This window comes from Eubalaena glacialis, chromosome 16 (genome assembly GCF_028564815.1).
Source record: "Eubalaena glacialis isolate mEubGla1 chromosome 16, mEubGla1.1.hap2.+ XY, whole genome shotgun sequence".
Lineage (NCBI taxonomy): Eukaryota > Metazoa > Chordata > Mammalia > Artiodactyla > Balaenidae > Eubalaena > Eubalaena glacialis.
Window position 1 is genome coordinate 65,848,996 of NC_083731.1, and position 14,927 is coordinate 65,863,922.

The 14,927-nt window shown below is 35.7% G+C and overlaps 1 protein-coding gene across 5 annotated transcripts in view; it reads left to right on the top strand.

Annotated features, from left to right (window-relative positions):
* Window positions 1–14,927, top strand: part of AKAP11 (A-kinase anchoring protein 11) — a 47,274-nt gene that overhangs the window by 20,186 nt on the left and 12,161 nt on the right. For 3 of the 5 annotated variants that reach the window (XM_061170958.1, XM_061170957.1, XM_061170959.1), the window contains exons 5-10: window positions 1,179–1,313; window positions 2,723–2,987; window positions 3,545–8,057; window positions 10,081–10,236; window positions 13,319–13,402; window positions 14,184–14,230. In XM_061170958.1, the coding sequence (XP_061026941.1) occupies window positions 1,179–1,313; window positions 2,723–2,987; window positions 3,545–8,057; window positions 10,081–10,236; window positions 13,319–13,402; window positions 14,184–14,230 (5,200 nt within the window). The remainder of the gene's footprint in view (window positions 1–1,178; window positions 1,314–2,722; window positions 2,988–3,544; window positions 8,058–10,080; window positions 10,237–13,318; window positions 13,403–14,183; window positions 14,231–14,927) is intronic. The other 2 variants (XM_061170960.1, XM_061170961.1) reach the window with 2 other exon arrangements.

The window sequence follows — 14,927 nt, forward strand, 5'->3', positions numbered from 1 at the left end:
CTGACGTTTTCTCCATTCTGTCATAATGTAGAATGAAAGATTTATTTTTTTATTTTGATGTTTTTATAATCTAACGTCAACAGTCATATTCTTATGTTTTTAATTGAGATAGAGTTAAATTTAAAAGATAAAATTTGTGAAAAGTTGTGATTAACCAGTGTAAAAATTTTAGCCTGTTTGATTTAGGCAGGTATTTATAAAGGGACTGACAGTTGAGATTAGGATCAGCAAAGGAAGGCTCCACAGTTACGTGAAGAGGAGTTGAAGCTCGTGTAGATGTGGTAGGCGTACTTTTTTTCACCTCGTACCGCTTCTTAAAATTTGTGATTGCCGTGCTTCCTTTTGTGGCAGTAAAGCATCTCCTAGTAGAAGAAGCAACACTGCATTATTTATAAAGATAATGCATATCAGGTGATGACGAATGAAAACTCTGCTGTGTGTCTTGATTGTGCTCTTGCCTGAAAGAAATAGTTTAGACAGAAGGCACAAGAAAAGATATAGTCCCAAGAACGTAAGGCTGAAAGAAGTATCCAAAATATTTCTTTCATACTCTGCTTCCTCTTTAAGAATTACTGATAAAAACAGGAAAATACTCTATGAAGGGTCAAAGATATTAATAATTCTTTTAACTGGGCAAAACAGTTACATAAAAAGGGCAAATGAGAAGAAAAACAAAGGCATTTTCTTTTCCTTTACATCTTCATAAAATTTTCAGTAAAGTCTGATATAATACCTTGGAGAAGAAAGGCAGAAAAATAGACTTGGATTTTATAAATATGTAACTTAAGCTCCAAAGAAGTATATTCTATAGGCAAGAATCCCATTTGAAAAATTCCATGGTTAAACTTTAGGACTGCAGGTTGACATTTGCAGCTAAAAACTATTAAATGCCTAAATTGTCGTGGATGTGTGAGATAACCATGTAAAATTTTGTTATAGCTTGGTATCATTATGTTTAAAAGGCTACAGAAATAGTCATTTAAAAATATTTTAGTAAATTTTATTTTTGAGTTTTTAAAAAATTGATTGTGGCCAGTAAACTGCGTATGTTAACTATTATGAAGTGGAAAATTTATTAACCAGTAGACCTTATGATTTTTTTATAAGGCCACATTATAGGGACTTTAACAAAAGTGTTATGCTACAGTGTTATTTATTGTGTTATTGCTTTAAATTAGGATTTGGCTGCAGTTTCTTTGGAACTCCCAGATCTTCTGAATTCACTGCACTTCTGCAGTCTAAATGAAAATGAAATTATTTGTATGAAGGGTATAAATAAATCATCAGATATAAACAGTGGTCCTCTAAACCAGGTAACTTTTATATATTATTTCTAATGAGTTTTTGTTGGCAAATTTTACAGTGACATTTGATTTAGTGTATTAAACTTTTAAATGCTTGGGTGAAGTTTCTTTTTGTTTAATGCCGTCTCAAGGAAATATGATTCATAAGAAATCTAACTCAAGAAACTTTGAAATCACTGAAGGGTAAAATAATTTTGGTCATAGCTTTAAATTAGATTTTCCATGTGTGAAGCTCTATAAGTGGTATGCAAGTACATACTAATTTTTTTTCTAAAATTTGATTATTTCTGGATTTCTTGAACTGCTACCTGTATATAAGTCATAGGAATTTTTCCCTCTTATTTCCAGTTTCAAATTTATGTAAATATTGTGCTGTATGTTTTAGAGAACATACTTTAACTCATTTTCTTGTTTAAAAAATTCCATGTAAAATGGATATCTGAAGATATGTTCTTTGTTTATAAACAAAAATGTCATCATGTCCGAAAGGTCATTAGTTTTGTGACATTGAGCTTTTAGTTCTTTATTAAGTGTTACTTTGTTGTTAATACCTCAAAGAAAAATGAATTGCATGTTTTCCCTCCTGAAAATTGAATTATTAGTATATTTAAAATTTGAATTACTTATCCTTTGAAGTATAAAATACCACTGTGTTCGTTATGAGATTTACAGATAAAAGTAGAACTGCTCTCCTCATTTCCTTAATTATATTTTTCATTTATATTTACTTTGTTTTATTTGCTAGGATACAAGAGGTGATTAGCTATTTTATCTAATTTCTAGTTTTTTGAGTAAGTCATTTGTCAATATTTACATTTTTAAAAATAATATGTGTGGAAAAATCTGGCGACTTTTATTTTTAATCAAAGCTATAAACATTATTGTAAATTGAAATACTAGGGGAATTTAGGTAAAAGGAGGGGACGATTCTTTTATGATAGGAGAGAATGTGGTATCATACTAAAAGCTACAGGAAAACGGGATACAGAAAGACTAAGACCTGGTTCCTGTCCTCAAGCAGTTTACAGTGTAGTTGGTGAACTAGGTGAATGATTAAATAAGAAAAATCACAGGACTGTACAATAATACAGGAAAACATAATTGTCAAAGGAATGGATAGCAAGTTCTGTAACATTTAAGGAGATAGAATAGGTAGAATTTGAATACCTGGATAAGAGAAAGATGGGAGAAAAAGAGATTGAGAAGTGAGAAGTATTGTGGAGAAAGAATGAGGAAAAGAATTAAACATTACAAAACCAGGGAGCCTTTCAGGATGCATGTGTTTCTTTTCTTCTTCTTCTTTTTTTTTTTTCAATGGGATCATGTTATTTCTAGGATTCATTTCCCGGTAATATGTCTTATAAGTATAATATATTTTGAAATTAAAATTATTCTTATCATCTTTTATCTTTCCCAAGAGTCATCATCCTGGAATGCTTTGTGTCATGAGAGTGTCATCTACATTACCAAGACTCAGAATTGATTTTATCTTTAGTCTCCTAAGTAAATATGCTATGGGTATAAGGTACACCCTGGACACATGTTTGCATCAGAAGTGCCAACTTGAGGCCACTAATGAAGATGATGATGATACTAACCAGTCAGTATCTTCCATCGAAGATGACTTTGTCACTGCCTTTGAGCACTTAGAGGAGGAAGAGACTTCAAAGCCATATAATGATGGTTTGTTCTTTACTGGATTTTTTTCTTGAAATAGAGAATTAAGGTGTAAAGTTCAGTTTTAAAAGTTTTAAGGCAGACTTGTTCAGTTGAAATTTATTTTGAAATTTGATCAAGTTTATGCATCTAAATCTTTTTTTCTGATTGAGGAATTAATTTCCTTGTGATTTTAAGTTCATCGTTATCTGGTTTTTAGTTTTGTTCTTTCTCTTCTTATTTAGGTAGTACTGTTCAAGTACTGTTTCCCTTATTACATTAAGCGTTTGGAACATGCCTAAGTTCAAATTTGAGCAGACTTAGCTGGCAGAGTCACCTAAATATTAGTGTTTCTAACATGCGACAGTGTGCTAGGCATTCTGTAAACCAGGTATTCCCAGATGTGGGGTAAAATAAAGCATGTACTTGCTTTTAAGTATGATTTGGGATGAATCTGTTAAACAACGTAGTGTAGAAGACACAGTACAAATAAATATTTCATGCTTCAAGTCTACTTATTCCCATTGATTTAAATTAATTAAAAAATTCTGTTCAAGAATAATCATTTTATTCTTTTCCTGTAGGAATAAACATTACTGCACTAAGGAGCCAGTGTGATGCTGCTTCACAGACTATTTCTGGTCACCGTTTAGAAACCCATGATTTCAGGGTTCTGGTTGGCTCTGGGTGGCAGAAGTCATTGGCTAAACCTGCTTCTTTAATGAGTATTCTGGGACATAAAGAACTGCCTTCTGTGAAACCTTCAGTCACGACATCAATTTCTGAGCCTTGGGTCCAAAGGAGTTTCTATAGGTCATCTACTGCTTCAGATAAAGGTAGTGATGCTGATGTGCAGAAACAGTTGTTCTCTTCTTCTCCTGCCTACTCGTCTGAATCAGAATGCTCAAGTCCAAGTCCTGTTATTTTCTTGGATGAAGAGGGATATCAAAAAAGTTTAAAAGCAAAACTTGAGTTACCTAAAATTCCTGTGATGAAAGATGATATTGAGGATTCAGACTCAGAAGTAAGTGAGTTTTTTGATAGTTTTGATCAGTTTGATGAACTAGAACAAACTTTGGAGTCTGCTTGTCCATTTCTAAAAGATCCTGCCATAGGGAAGCTGTCACAAAAAAAAGGGCACAAACATGAAAAATTGTGTTCTGTAACCACTACTATGAATCCTCAAAAATTCAAGTTTGATCGTCCAGCTCTCCCAGCTAATGTTAGGAAGCCAACTCCTCGTAAACCAGAATCCCCTTATAGTAACCTGTGTGATGCTCCAGATTCTCCCCGCCCAGTGAAGGCATCAGGGGAAGACAGTGGTTTGTTTAGCCCTATTCGATCCTCTGCTTTTAGTCCTCTTGGAGGCTGTACTCCTGCTGAATGTTTTTGCCAAACAGATATTGGTGAAGATAGGATTCATGAAAATCATGATTCTGTTTATTATACCTATGAAGATTATGCAGATAGCCTTTCATGTGAAGTACTGGGCTCGGTTCTTTATACCCAACATACAAATGCAACATCCAACATTAATAGTATTAAAAAGGGAGAAAATAAAATGGTAGCTCTTAAGTGTGGGAGCCTTGATCAAAAAAGTAAATCTAAAAATAAATCCTCAATGATTAAGGATAGCATTCAGAAGTTTGCAGCAGATCTTGTGGAGAAAAGTTTTGGCAGTGCATTTAAAGACTTACAGAAAGGAGTCTTTTCATGTACCAATGCTTTGTGCCAATTAGCCATCAAATTGACATCATCCGTTTTTCAGATGGCATTTAATGAACTGAGAAGGCAGCGTGCGTTTTCGTTGAAAGAACGTGCCATTAGTGGTCTGGCTAATTTTTTGGTGAGTGAAGCTTTCGCAAATGCTCTAAAAGATTTACAGTATGTAAAGAAACAGATCTTTACAAACACTGTTGCTAGGTTTGCTGCAGATCTTGCTGAAGAACTTGTTTTTGAAGGCATCATGGAAGTGTGTCAGTTTTCGTATCCTCCAACACCTGCATCTCCACAGCGTCGGTCATTTGACTGTGAAGACAAAGTAGTGAAGTCCTATGCAAAAGATTTGTCTGAATCTGTAATACAGGAAGCGTTCATTGAGCTGTCTCAAGTTGACGTGACCTTCACAACAAAGGCGGCAGTTAGTGTTTCCACAGATAACATTAAGTATGTGAGTGCAGAAAATGTAGTGCCACCGACACAGACTTCTACATTTTCCCCTACTTTTAATGGTCAGACAATTATGGTGACAAAACCAATGGAGGAATATAAAAAGGAATACACAGTACAACAGGCCTTGTTTTGTACTTCTGGAGTTGTTACTTCTATACCAGTGCCCTTGGCAGGAAGTGCCCTTCTCCCATATCATATTTCATCTAATATGTATCAGGCAAAGTCCCATCCATCATCTGATGATAGTAATTTGAATGGTGGTTCTACCCAAGCAGGGGTTGCCACAAAAAACAAAGAAGAGGAGGTAGCTTGTCTCAGGAATATTTGTTTACCTTCAGAACACCATCCGGGTAACCAGAATGATGTTAAACCAACTAATGATGATATTGAAATGGAAAGCTCTTCAAAAGTAACGAGTGATCCTGTGATTATTAGCAATTTTTCTGTGGCAGTGGTGCATACAATAGTAAATGAAACTTTAGATTCAGTGACGTCATTCAAAGTTACAAAAACAATGGATAAACACAAAGATTGTTTAACTAAAACAGTAAAGGGAAAAACCCCTCCTTTTCACTGTGATCAAGCAACACCGCAACAGAGTGAGGCTAGCAAGAAGGACATGTTTGCTGATCGATTGTCTAAATCTATTGTTAAACATTCCATAGACAAAAGCAAATCAGTGATCCCAAATGTAGATAAAAATGTACTCCACAAGGAAGACTTGCCTGTTCCTGGAGATGAGTCACGGTTGACCTCGGAAAAGTTCCCCAAGTTTCTTGAAGCTCAAGATCATTTAACTCACTGTTCACTTTCAGAAAGAAAGGATTGTGTTCTGGAATGTAAAGGTTATATGGCTCATGGATTTTCTTTAGAGACACTACCACCTTGTCCAACTGCAGCAGGTCAGAAACCTGATTTGAAGGAAATTGCTAAGGACAAATCTGTGAAAAAGCATAGTTTGAATGATACAGCACTTGAGCCCTGGCGTTTTGGGCAGGAGAACCCTTTTGCCCATTCACATAGTTTCTCATCCCCAGTGCTCACATGTGCAGATGGTTTGCACGTGGAAGATAAACAGAAGATCAGAGACGGGAATGTGATACCTGATACTCCTCCGTCAACTCCTCTAGTCCCATCCCAGGCTGCTTCTGAATGGGACATCAAGAAGTTAACCAAAAAGCTCAAGGGGGAGTTAGCAAAAGAATTTGCACCTGCCACACCACCTTCTACACCTCACAACTCGTCTGTCGGCAGTTTGTCTGAAAATGAACAAAATACTATAGAAAAAGAAGAGTTCATGTTGAAACTCATGCGATCTCTCTCAGAAGAAGTTGAAAGTAGTGAAGATGAAGAGCAGCCAGAAGTGGACGTGAAGTCAGAGCCCTCAGGGAAGAAAGTTCAGTTTGCAGATGCGTTAGCAGTACACATCATTTCTCTTGCAACCGAAATGGCAGCTTCCCATTTGGACAATAAAATAATTCAAGAACCCAAGGTTAAAAGCCCTTGCTTAAATGTGCAAAGTCAAAGAAGCATATCACCTACTTTTTTAAATTGCTTAGATGAAAACTTACAAACATTATGCAATTTTGCAGGTGATATGGCAGCGGAAGTCATTACAGAAGCTGAAAAAATAGCAAAAGTTAGAGGTTGTATGCTTTTCAGGCAGAAGAGGAACAGTTATGTTGATAGTGACCAAGATTATAGATCAGAAGAGAAGACGGATATAGAGGCTGTAGCACACCCAGGAGAAGTAGATTCGTTTCTTCTTTCATTACCACCAAGTTCTTCTCTGTCAGGTCTGACATACAAGTATCCCAGCTGTGAAAGTGTGACAGATGAGTACGCAGGTCACATTATCCAAATACTAAAACAGGAAGGTGGTGATAGTGAGTTAATAATGGACCAGTATGCCAATAGACTTGCTTATCGGTCTGTTAAGTCAGGATTACAAGAAGCATCTAAGACAGCCAAAATGAAGTGCAACTCAAAAATGTTCCCTGTGCAAAGCTCACAGGTGAAAACCAATGATGAACTGTTACTATTCTTAAGCAAAGAACACCAGCAAGGAGTAGATAAAAAAAGACAAAGTAAAATAAGTGGAGGTTACCTTCATAAAAACCCGACTTGTGAATGGACACAGGATACATGCAGAAATGAGTGCTTGGAACTGTATAGTTTTTCAACCTCTCTCGCTCACAGCATTACAAGAGATGTTAAAAAAGAGCTGACGGCATCTACAGTTGGCTTGCCAAAATCCTTAACAGATTCTTGCCTTTATGAAAAAGATGGATGCGACGAAGATGCTGAGTCTCACTTCGAGCCAGAATTTCCCGCGTCTCTTCAGCCTTCCTCACAAAATCACAGGTTTTCCCACGGTACGGGCAGCTTGAGTGGATGTGGTTATGGAGAGACTGTTGTTCAGGCTATAGAACAGTATGCTAACAAAGTAGTGGATGATGCTTTAGAGCTGAGTTCAGGATCTGCAGTCTTCCACGTGTCTGAGACCACAAAAGTGGCCGATAGGGTCACTTATGCAGAAAAGTTGTCACCTCTGGTAAGTCAGGCTTGCAGGTATTGTGACCGGAAAGAGCTCCATGACTGCAGTGGAAATTCATGTCCACGCTTTCCCAGACCAGATTCACTTGCTAGTAGTAAGCCAGTTTCTAATTCAAAATTTAGCAACGTCTACCAGAAATCTAGAATTTTTCATCTCGATGTCCCTCAAATTCACATTGATCTTGATAAGAAGACAGTGCTTGCTGAGAAGGTAGTTGCGGAAGTGATTGAAAAGGCAGAGAGAGAGCTGAGCAGTACCAGTTTGGCAGCTGATAGTGGGATCGGACAGGACGGTGTCATCTTTGCTGAAAGCCTCACTACTGAGATAATGACGTCGGCGATGAGGAATGTTGGACAGGCCGTTAGCAGGTAAGTTTCCGATTTCTTTCGGGTCTTACGATGAAGTGAAAAGTTAACGTGATCATTTGTGTCTTAGGTCCTGTTCAGCAAGATATCATTATTTTTAATCCTAAAGTAACAAAAAATATTCCCTATTACATTTGTGTACTGTTTTATAGCCTACCTGTTACTTTCATAGACACTGTCTCATTATCCCACAACAGCCCTTTGAGGGAAGGAAGGTATGAACCGTTCACTGAGCTGGAAGATGTGGCTTAGCGTGGATAATCACCTTGCCTAAGTTTACAAAGCTGTGAAGTAGGTAAAGTTGAATCAAAGAAACAGCTGGAGAATTTTATACAGCAAATGTTGAGTATCACCATGTTAATGTACTACTCTGAGATTAAATTTTTATTTCTGTTCACAAAGGTAAGTTTTCTTAAAAAGAGTGTAATTTAACCAAACTGCTCTGAAGAAAGCAAAAATTCTCCAAATACTTCCACTCCTGCCACCACTCCTCTTGATAGGCCACCGTCTAAGGGGACTGTTCTTCCTGATGGTCCTGCAGTGTTCTGCATTTCAGTAACCGTGTCTTGTGCTCAGCGATACTAACGCCTTAGTTAAAATATTCACTTTTAACCTTCTTTCTCCCCGGGAAAACATCAGGACCAGCTTGTGTTATTAGTTTGTAGGATTATTCTTGTTAGTCTCACAGAAAGAGAAAATTTCTTGAGTTGAGGAGGAATTTAATTAAGCCACACGATAATGCCGGATATTTTAGTAGCTTTTGTCAAAGCCATGACAAGCACTGCCTCTTTTCTTGGTCATCTTAAAATAGGGAGATTCAGGGAGTTAGTGCTGGGGGTGGCAGTGGGCAGCAGCCGGTGGGGTGCAGTGCAGTTTTCAGTAGGTAGCAGGGAAGCTGCTCTGACAAAGTAACATTTGAGCAAAGAGCCAAAGGTGGAGAGAGAATAAGGTAAGTGGGAATCAGGCAGAACAGGGTTCCAGGCAAAGGAGTGGGACTGTGCATGTTGGGGAAGCCTCAGAGAAGTTGTGTGCCTAAAGCAAGGGAGCCAGGGAGAGTAGGAGACCAGCGGAGGTTGTGAGAGGTTGTCACACCTGATGTATGTTATAAGGAGTTGGACTCTTATTTTGATTAACGAGAAGCCACTAGAAGGTTTTGACCAGAAGATCAGCATTTTCCCTTTTCATGTTTAAAAATGTGGGGCAAGATAGGGGTATGGGGTTAAGAGATACCAACTACTATGTGTAAAACAAGCAACAAGGATAAATTGTACAGCACAGGGAAACAAATATAGCCATTATTTTGTAAAAGCTTTAAAGGGAGTGTAATCTATAAAAATGTTGAATCACTATGTTGTACACCTGAAACTAATTTAATATCGTAAATCAACTATACTTCAGTAAAAAATTAAAATATCACTTTAAACTGTTACTCCAGAATAAAATGTAGAAGGGACAAATACAGTAATTGAACAGTGAATGACATTTCTTGTGAAGATGGAATAAAAATATAAATGTCTTTTCATTGAGAAAAAAATGAGAGAGGTTATGATCCAAGCTCAAAATCTTGAAGAGATTTGGCTAGTTTGATTATAGGCTTGACAGTACTAGAATTCCTAGAACTACTTTTTTTTGTTCTTAAATTAAGCCAGAAAAGGGGTAATTTTTGGTACAAATAAAATATTGTCTTACAAAAACTTAGGAACTTGTGCTCCTTCATAGAGGTCCCAGGTGAAAACATGAACTGCTTTAAAGAGAATTTAAATAAATGGTGCGCTTGGAATGGATCCATAATAGATGAACAAGGTGAGTTAGGGATGTTGTGTAGGTGCCTCAGCTAACTTTGAAGTTAGTATGCTCTCCTGCCAAGCCTCTTTATTAGCAGACACAAACCAAGGGTTAGATGGACCACTGGTCTAGCTCTGAATATCACTTCTTGTTTTTGTCATCTTTATCATCAAATGGATAGTCCTATAATTCAGAATCTGATGCTTTTGGACTTTCTTTCTTCCTTCCTTTTTTTTTTCAGTCCAAAAGAAATAGAAGACTTTCAGTCAACTGAGTCTTTTGGTAGCCAGCAGATGAATCTCAGTATTGGTGATGACAGCACTGGTAGCTGGTCCAATTTAAGTTTTGAAGATGAACACCAGGATGAAAGCAGTAGTTTTCATCATCTAAGTGAAAGGTGACTATGATTTTGCATGTAATTGCATAGTTCAGGTAGTCAGACCTCAGAAGTAAGCTATAAATTTACATTGAGTTTGATTTTAGAATTCTGAATTTGAAAATCTGTTATTTTCAAAGTGTATTTTATTGTTCACAATATATTTCTAATGGTTTTGACATTTATTAAATACAATAACTAGCTGAGCTAATTTTCTTTGAATGTGCCAATAGTTGATTTGAAAAATACTTCATACATTTGATTCTATACCCTTTAAGCTTTACTTGGACTTCTCATGAATTTTTGAGGAAAAAATTTTCTTTCTCACTTTAAAGAGGGTACTTTTTTTTTTTCTCTAAAGGATAGGAAAAAGAACAGTTATCTGTAAAAGGCATCAAAATGGCCCTGTAATTTTCTTGACATGAAAGTAGTATCTTTTGGGGGGAAGGATTCCTTACTTGTCCTTTCAGGAACACTGTAACTTGAGCATTTATACTTGAATGACTGAAAATACATAAACTCATTATAAAAATATGGTTTTGTACAGCAGAAGTCACTTCATATATCATTTTCTCAGTTAACTTTGTTCATTAAAATAGTTTTGGAATATTTTATTAATTATGATAACAGTTGTTTCTTATATTCTTAACTCTGTAAAGGCCTAAATGGCTTTTCACCTGTTGGAACAGCAGAGAAGCTGCTTAACTCTGTAAAGGCCTAAATGGCTTTTCACCTGTTAGAACACATCATCTCAGAGTGTTTTGTTTGATGCTTGGATTAACCAGTAAGTCTTAATATTTTTATAAAGTATCTATTTTGTCATAATTTCTTAAAATGTGACGTAAACCACCAGTATTTTACAAAATCTAAATCCAAAAAGGCAGTCTTTAAAACTGATAGCAGGAAGTGGGGGTAATATCACAGATGATCATTTGGCCCTTCCCATAACTTTAGAGTAGAATATTAAACACTTAAATTCTTCTCTCATCTTTGAGAAGCAGGCTTCTAGAATTTCAGTTGGGGGTGGACATTGTTGCTTACGGAATCCTGGTGTTAAAGTGGGAGAACAAGGGTTAGAGGCTAGTGGCATTAAGAGGGCTGTAGCTGGTTGAATGACTTGGTATGGAATGTTATCTAATTTGATGAAAAGAGGGAGGCGCCTACCAAGGTCTGTCCTTGGTTCTTCCTCTTCAGCATTATTTAATTAGTGATGTAGAACACTTAGTATTTGTGAGTGACTCAAAACAAAGATGAAAAGGTAATCCCGTTAACAGAACCAAGGTTCAAAAAGACCAAATCAGGCTGAGGCTAAACTAATAATGTTTAACATAGGTAAATGCATTTAGGTTCAGAAAATTAATTATTTGAATTCAGGATGGGGAAAACCTGACTTGATAGCATTTTGTCAGAAGAACACCTGTGGTTTTAATTGACTATAGAATTAATAAGAACTAATGATGCTTTGTGGCCTTAAGGTTCAGGCACAAAGAAAAACTTAGTGGGGCTCATCCAGGGTTGGTGGTGTGCTCTCCTCCCAGAGATTAAGATTCCCTGGGTCATTGGAGGGTCCCAAGATTCTGCAGGCTTGATAAGTACCTCAGATTATTTTAAAGCAAGTGATTCAGAGACCACACTTAAGATTCAGAGACCACACTTAAGATACATGGCTTTAGTGTGGAAATGGGTAAGAATTTTAATTTTGTAACTTTTTTCTGTGCTTAGATAATCATTCTATTAATAGAAGTAAATATGGTGTTTGAGATCATTAATTTTCTCTTTCTCTTCGGCTCACAGCTGTCTATCCATTCTGTATTTCCATATTTTCTCATTTTTGGTTTGTCTGGCAACAGACTACATGGGCAAAAATTCTGGTTGGTGTAATGGTTTTATAATAGATCTATATTTGTTTGAACATAGTGTCGAAAAGACACTGATCAGTTTTAACTTTTATTCTGTAATGCATTATGGTTTGTGACAGTTTGATAGTGCTAGAGTTAATATGGATATGTTAATTATTGAGATGGCCTGGAAACTAGAACTTTTAAATAATCATCCCCTTTTTTGGTAACCTTGTCAACATTTACTGATGCATGAAAGATGATTTTATGTTAATTCATTTTTTAGAACCAAAATTTTGGTTTGTGTGAATATTAATTTTTATAATTGTCTAGCCTAATATGGGGAAATATAGCTGCTTATCACTGCAAACTAATGTGTGCTTACTAATTATTTTAATGATTAGAATTTTTTTAAATTGCATGTTTAGATTTTAATCTGAAAAACTGAATTTAGTTTTGTTTCTGAACGCAGTTGCTTTTTGTGTTGTATCGCTTTGCCGCACTTGTAGAATGTAGTTGCTTTCTTCTTTTGATTAGGTAGCATGAGAAGGTGTCTGTGTGGCGTTAGTGACTGGCTGATCAGACAAGTGTAATGCTTGATTAGACCTTGGTTATTCAATATTCTGAAGAAAATGTATATTATTTGCCACCTACTGAAGTATACATAATTAATGAAATGAAGGTAATTGACATAATAAGAGTATTTTAAAATCAGAAGACAGCTTTTCTCCCAGTAGTTAGAAAAGGTCTATTTGGGACTGTGTTTTGGTGTCTGCCATCCCATCCCTTTCCCCATCCTCCACCACCACCCTGGCCCATCACTGTTTGCACTATCTAAAGACTTGAGAGAATGTTAACCTGTGGTTTTTTTGTTTTTAAACTTTATCTAAACTGAAGAGCATTGGCTTTCTACAAATTATATCCTAAGCTTTGCCATAGACAGTAATTTCATTGTGAAACTTCTTAGTTCATGCATTCATTTACTGTCCTAAAAGTCATTGTCTTAATCTGTAAAATAAATACACATTTAGAATAATTTTCATGAACTTTTGAGGACAAGTAAGAAAACTCCCAAATCTCTGAAGCTGTCAGATACCTTGTACAGTAGCAGCGATGGTCTTTACGTAACTCCACAGATGCTGCACCCACCGTGGCAGCTTCAGAACGTCCGCAGTTACCACTGACGCATGCTGTTCCAAGGAAAACCAGGGTCGTCTTTACCATTCATTTGCTAGTTCAGCTCTGTTCTTTTCTTCCTCTGGCAGTAATGGTAACAGCAGTAGCTGGAGCAGTCTTGCTTTAGAAGGAGATTTGTATGAGGACAATTTATCCTTTCCAACATCAGACAGGTTGGTCCAGTCCAGAAACCTAAACACTGATGAGTCTTTCACCACTAATGCATGATGTCATATTCTTAAAAGAATGTGGGTTACAATGCCAATGTGTATTAACCCGCTTTTCTCCTATATTTTGACATGATTCTGCTTGATAAATTTACATCTAATGAAAAAATTCAACTATGCTAAGATGTGACTGACATCTAATTGCAAAATGTGTTAATTCTATGCATGTGTTGCACTGCTTGCTATTTTTCATTCTACCAATTACTGTTTCATTAAAAAGAGCTTGCTTCCTACAGGATTTCTGTTGTTTTGTTTTGGTTTTTTGTTTTTGTATGCAGTTTTATTTATAAGAAAGGTATAGAAAAAATGTTTTTACTATGTTAAAAAAATATACAAATGGCATCAGCAGAAGCATTAATAAATAATTATTCATGGCATTCTGCAATATTCAGATGCTGTGTTATCTAAAACCAAATTAGAATATTTTGGCTTTAAATTATTTTAAATTTTATTATGTAATTACTTGACGCTGTATAGATATCATGGTTAGGTAGAACTTCTCAGTTATTGATAACTTACCTTTAGGCATCATTTGCAATTCAGATTTTAACATGAAATGGTGTGAGAAGCAAAGCTTCCTTTTTATTGTCATTTCTCCCCTTTGTAAATATCATATGTCATACTGTATCATTCATTTTTTACCACGTTTTAAGAATTGGCTTTAGTACCATTATTAATTAAAGCTTTTTTTTTTTTTTTAACTGCTTCTGCTACTTCATTCGATAAGTGATGGGCCGGATGATAAAGATGAAGAGCATGAGGATGGTGTAGAAGGTAACTAACTGACAGTTTGTTTTTTCAAAGTGTTTGCATGTTTTTTTATAAGGTTCTTTAGAAAAGTCTTTAATGTTTGTGTTTGTACATTTTCATCAGATAGGCGCTGGGTTGTTACAAATCAGGGTTTTTACATTACAAACCAGGGTATTCTTTTTTGTTTTGTTTTGTTTAAATTCATTGATTTATTTGCATAAGATTTTACTAGACTTGGAATATTAAGCAATACAGACATATAAAAATAAAAGACATTTATAATAACCTATATGAAGTCAGATTAAATGGGAACTACTAACTGAAGACTTTTAATAATAACTGAGAAAAAATCATTTTACATTTCACAATGGTATTTTTTCCCTTCCCTTTTGGTTATTAATGTCTTTTGGGATCCCTTCAATACAATATTATTCATTTAAACTATTCAATGTAACTTGAAATAATATTCGTTAGAACAAACTTTGATTTATTTTTAAATTGTTTGCCATTAAAATTACAAAAATTTGTAACTAGAGTAGACCCAAGAGAAGTTCTTGTCCAAATTTCTTATTGTACAGATAATACAATAAAGGAATTGAAAGATGAAGAAATATTCCAAATCAACGTATTCTTGACTAATCTAACCAGTGTCAGATCCTTTGCTGAGCAGTTTATGTGTTATTTGATTGCTAAACTAAGGAAGTACTCATCAGTGTAAAGA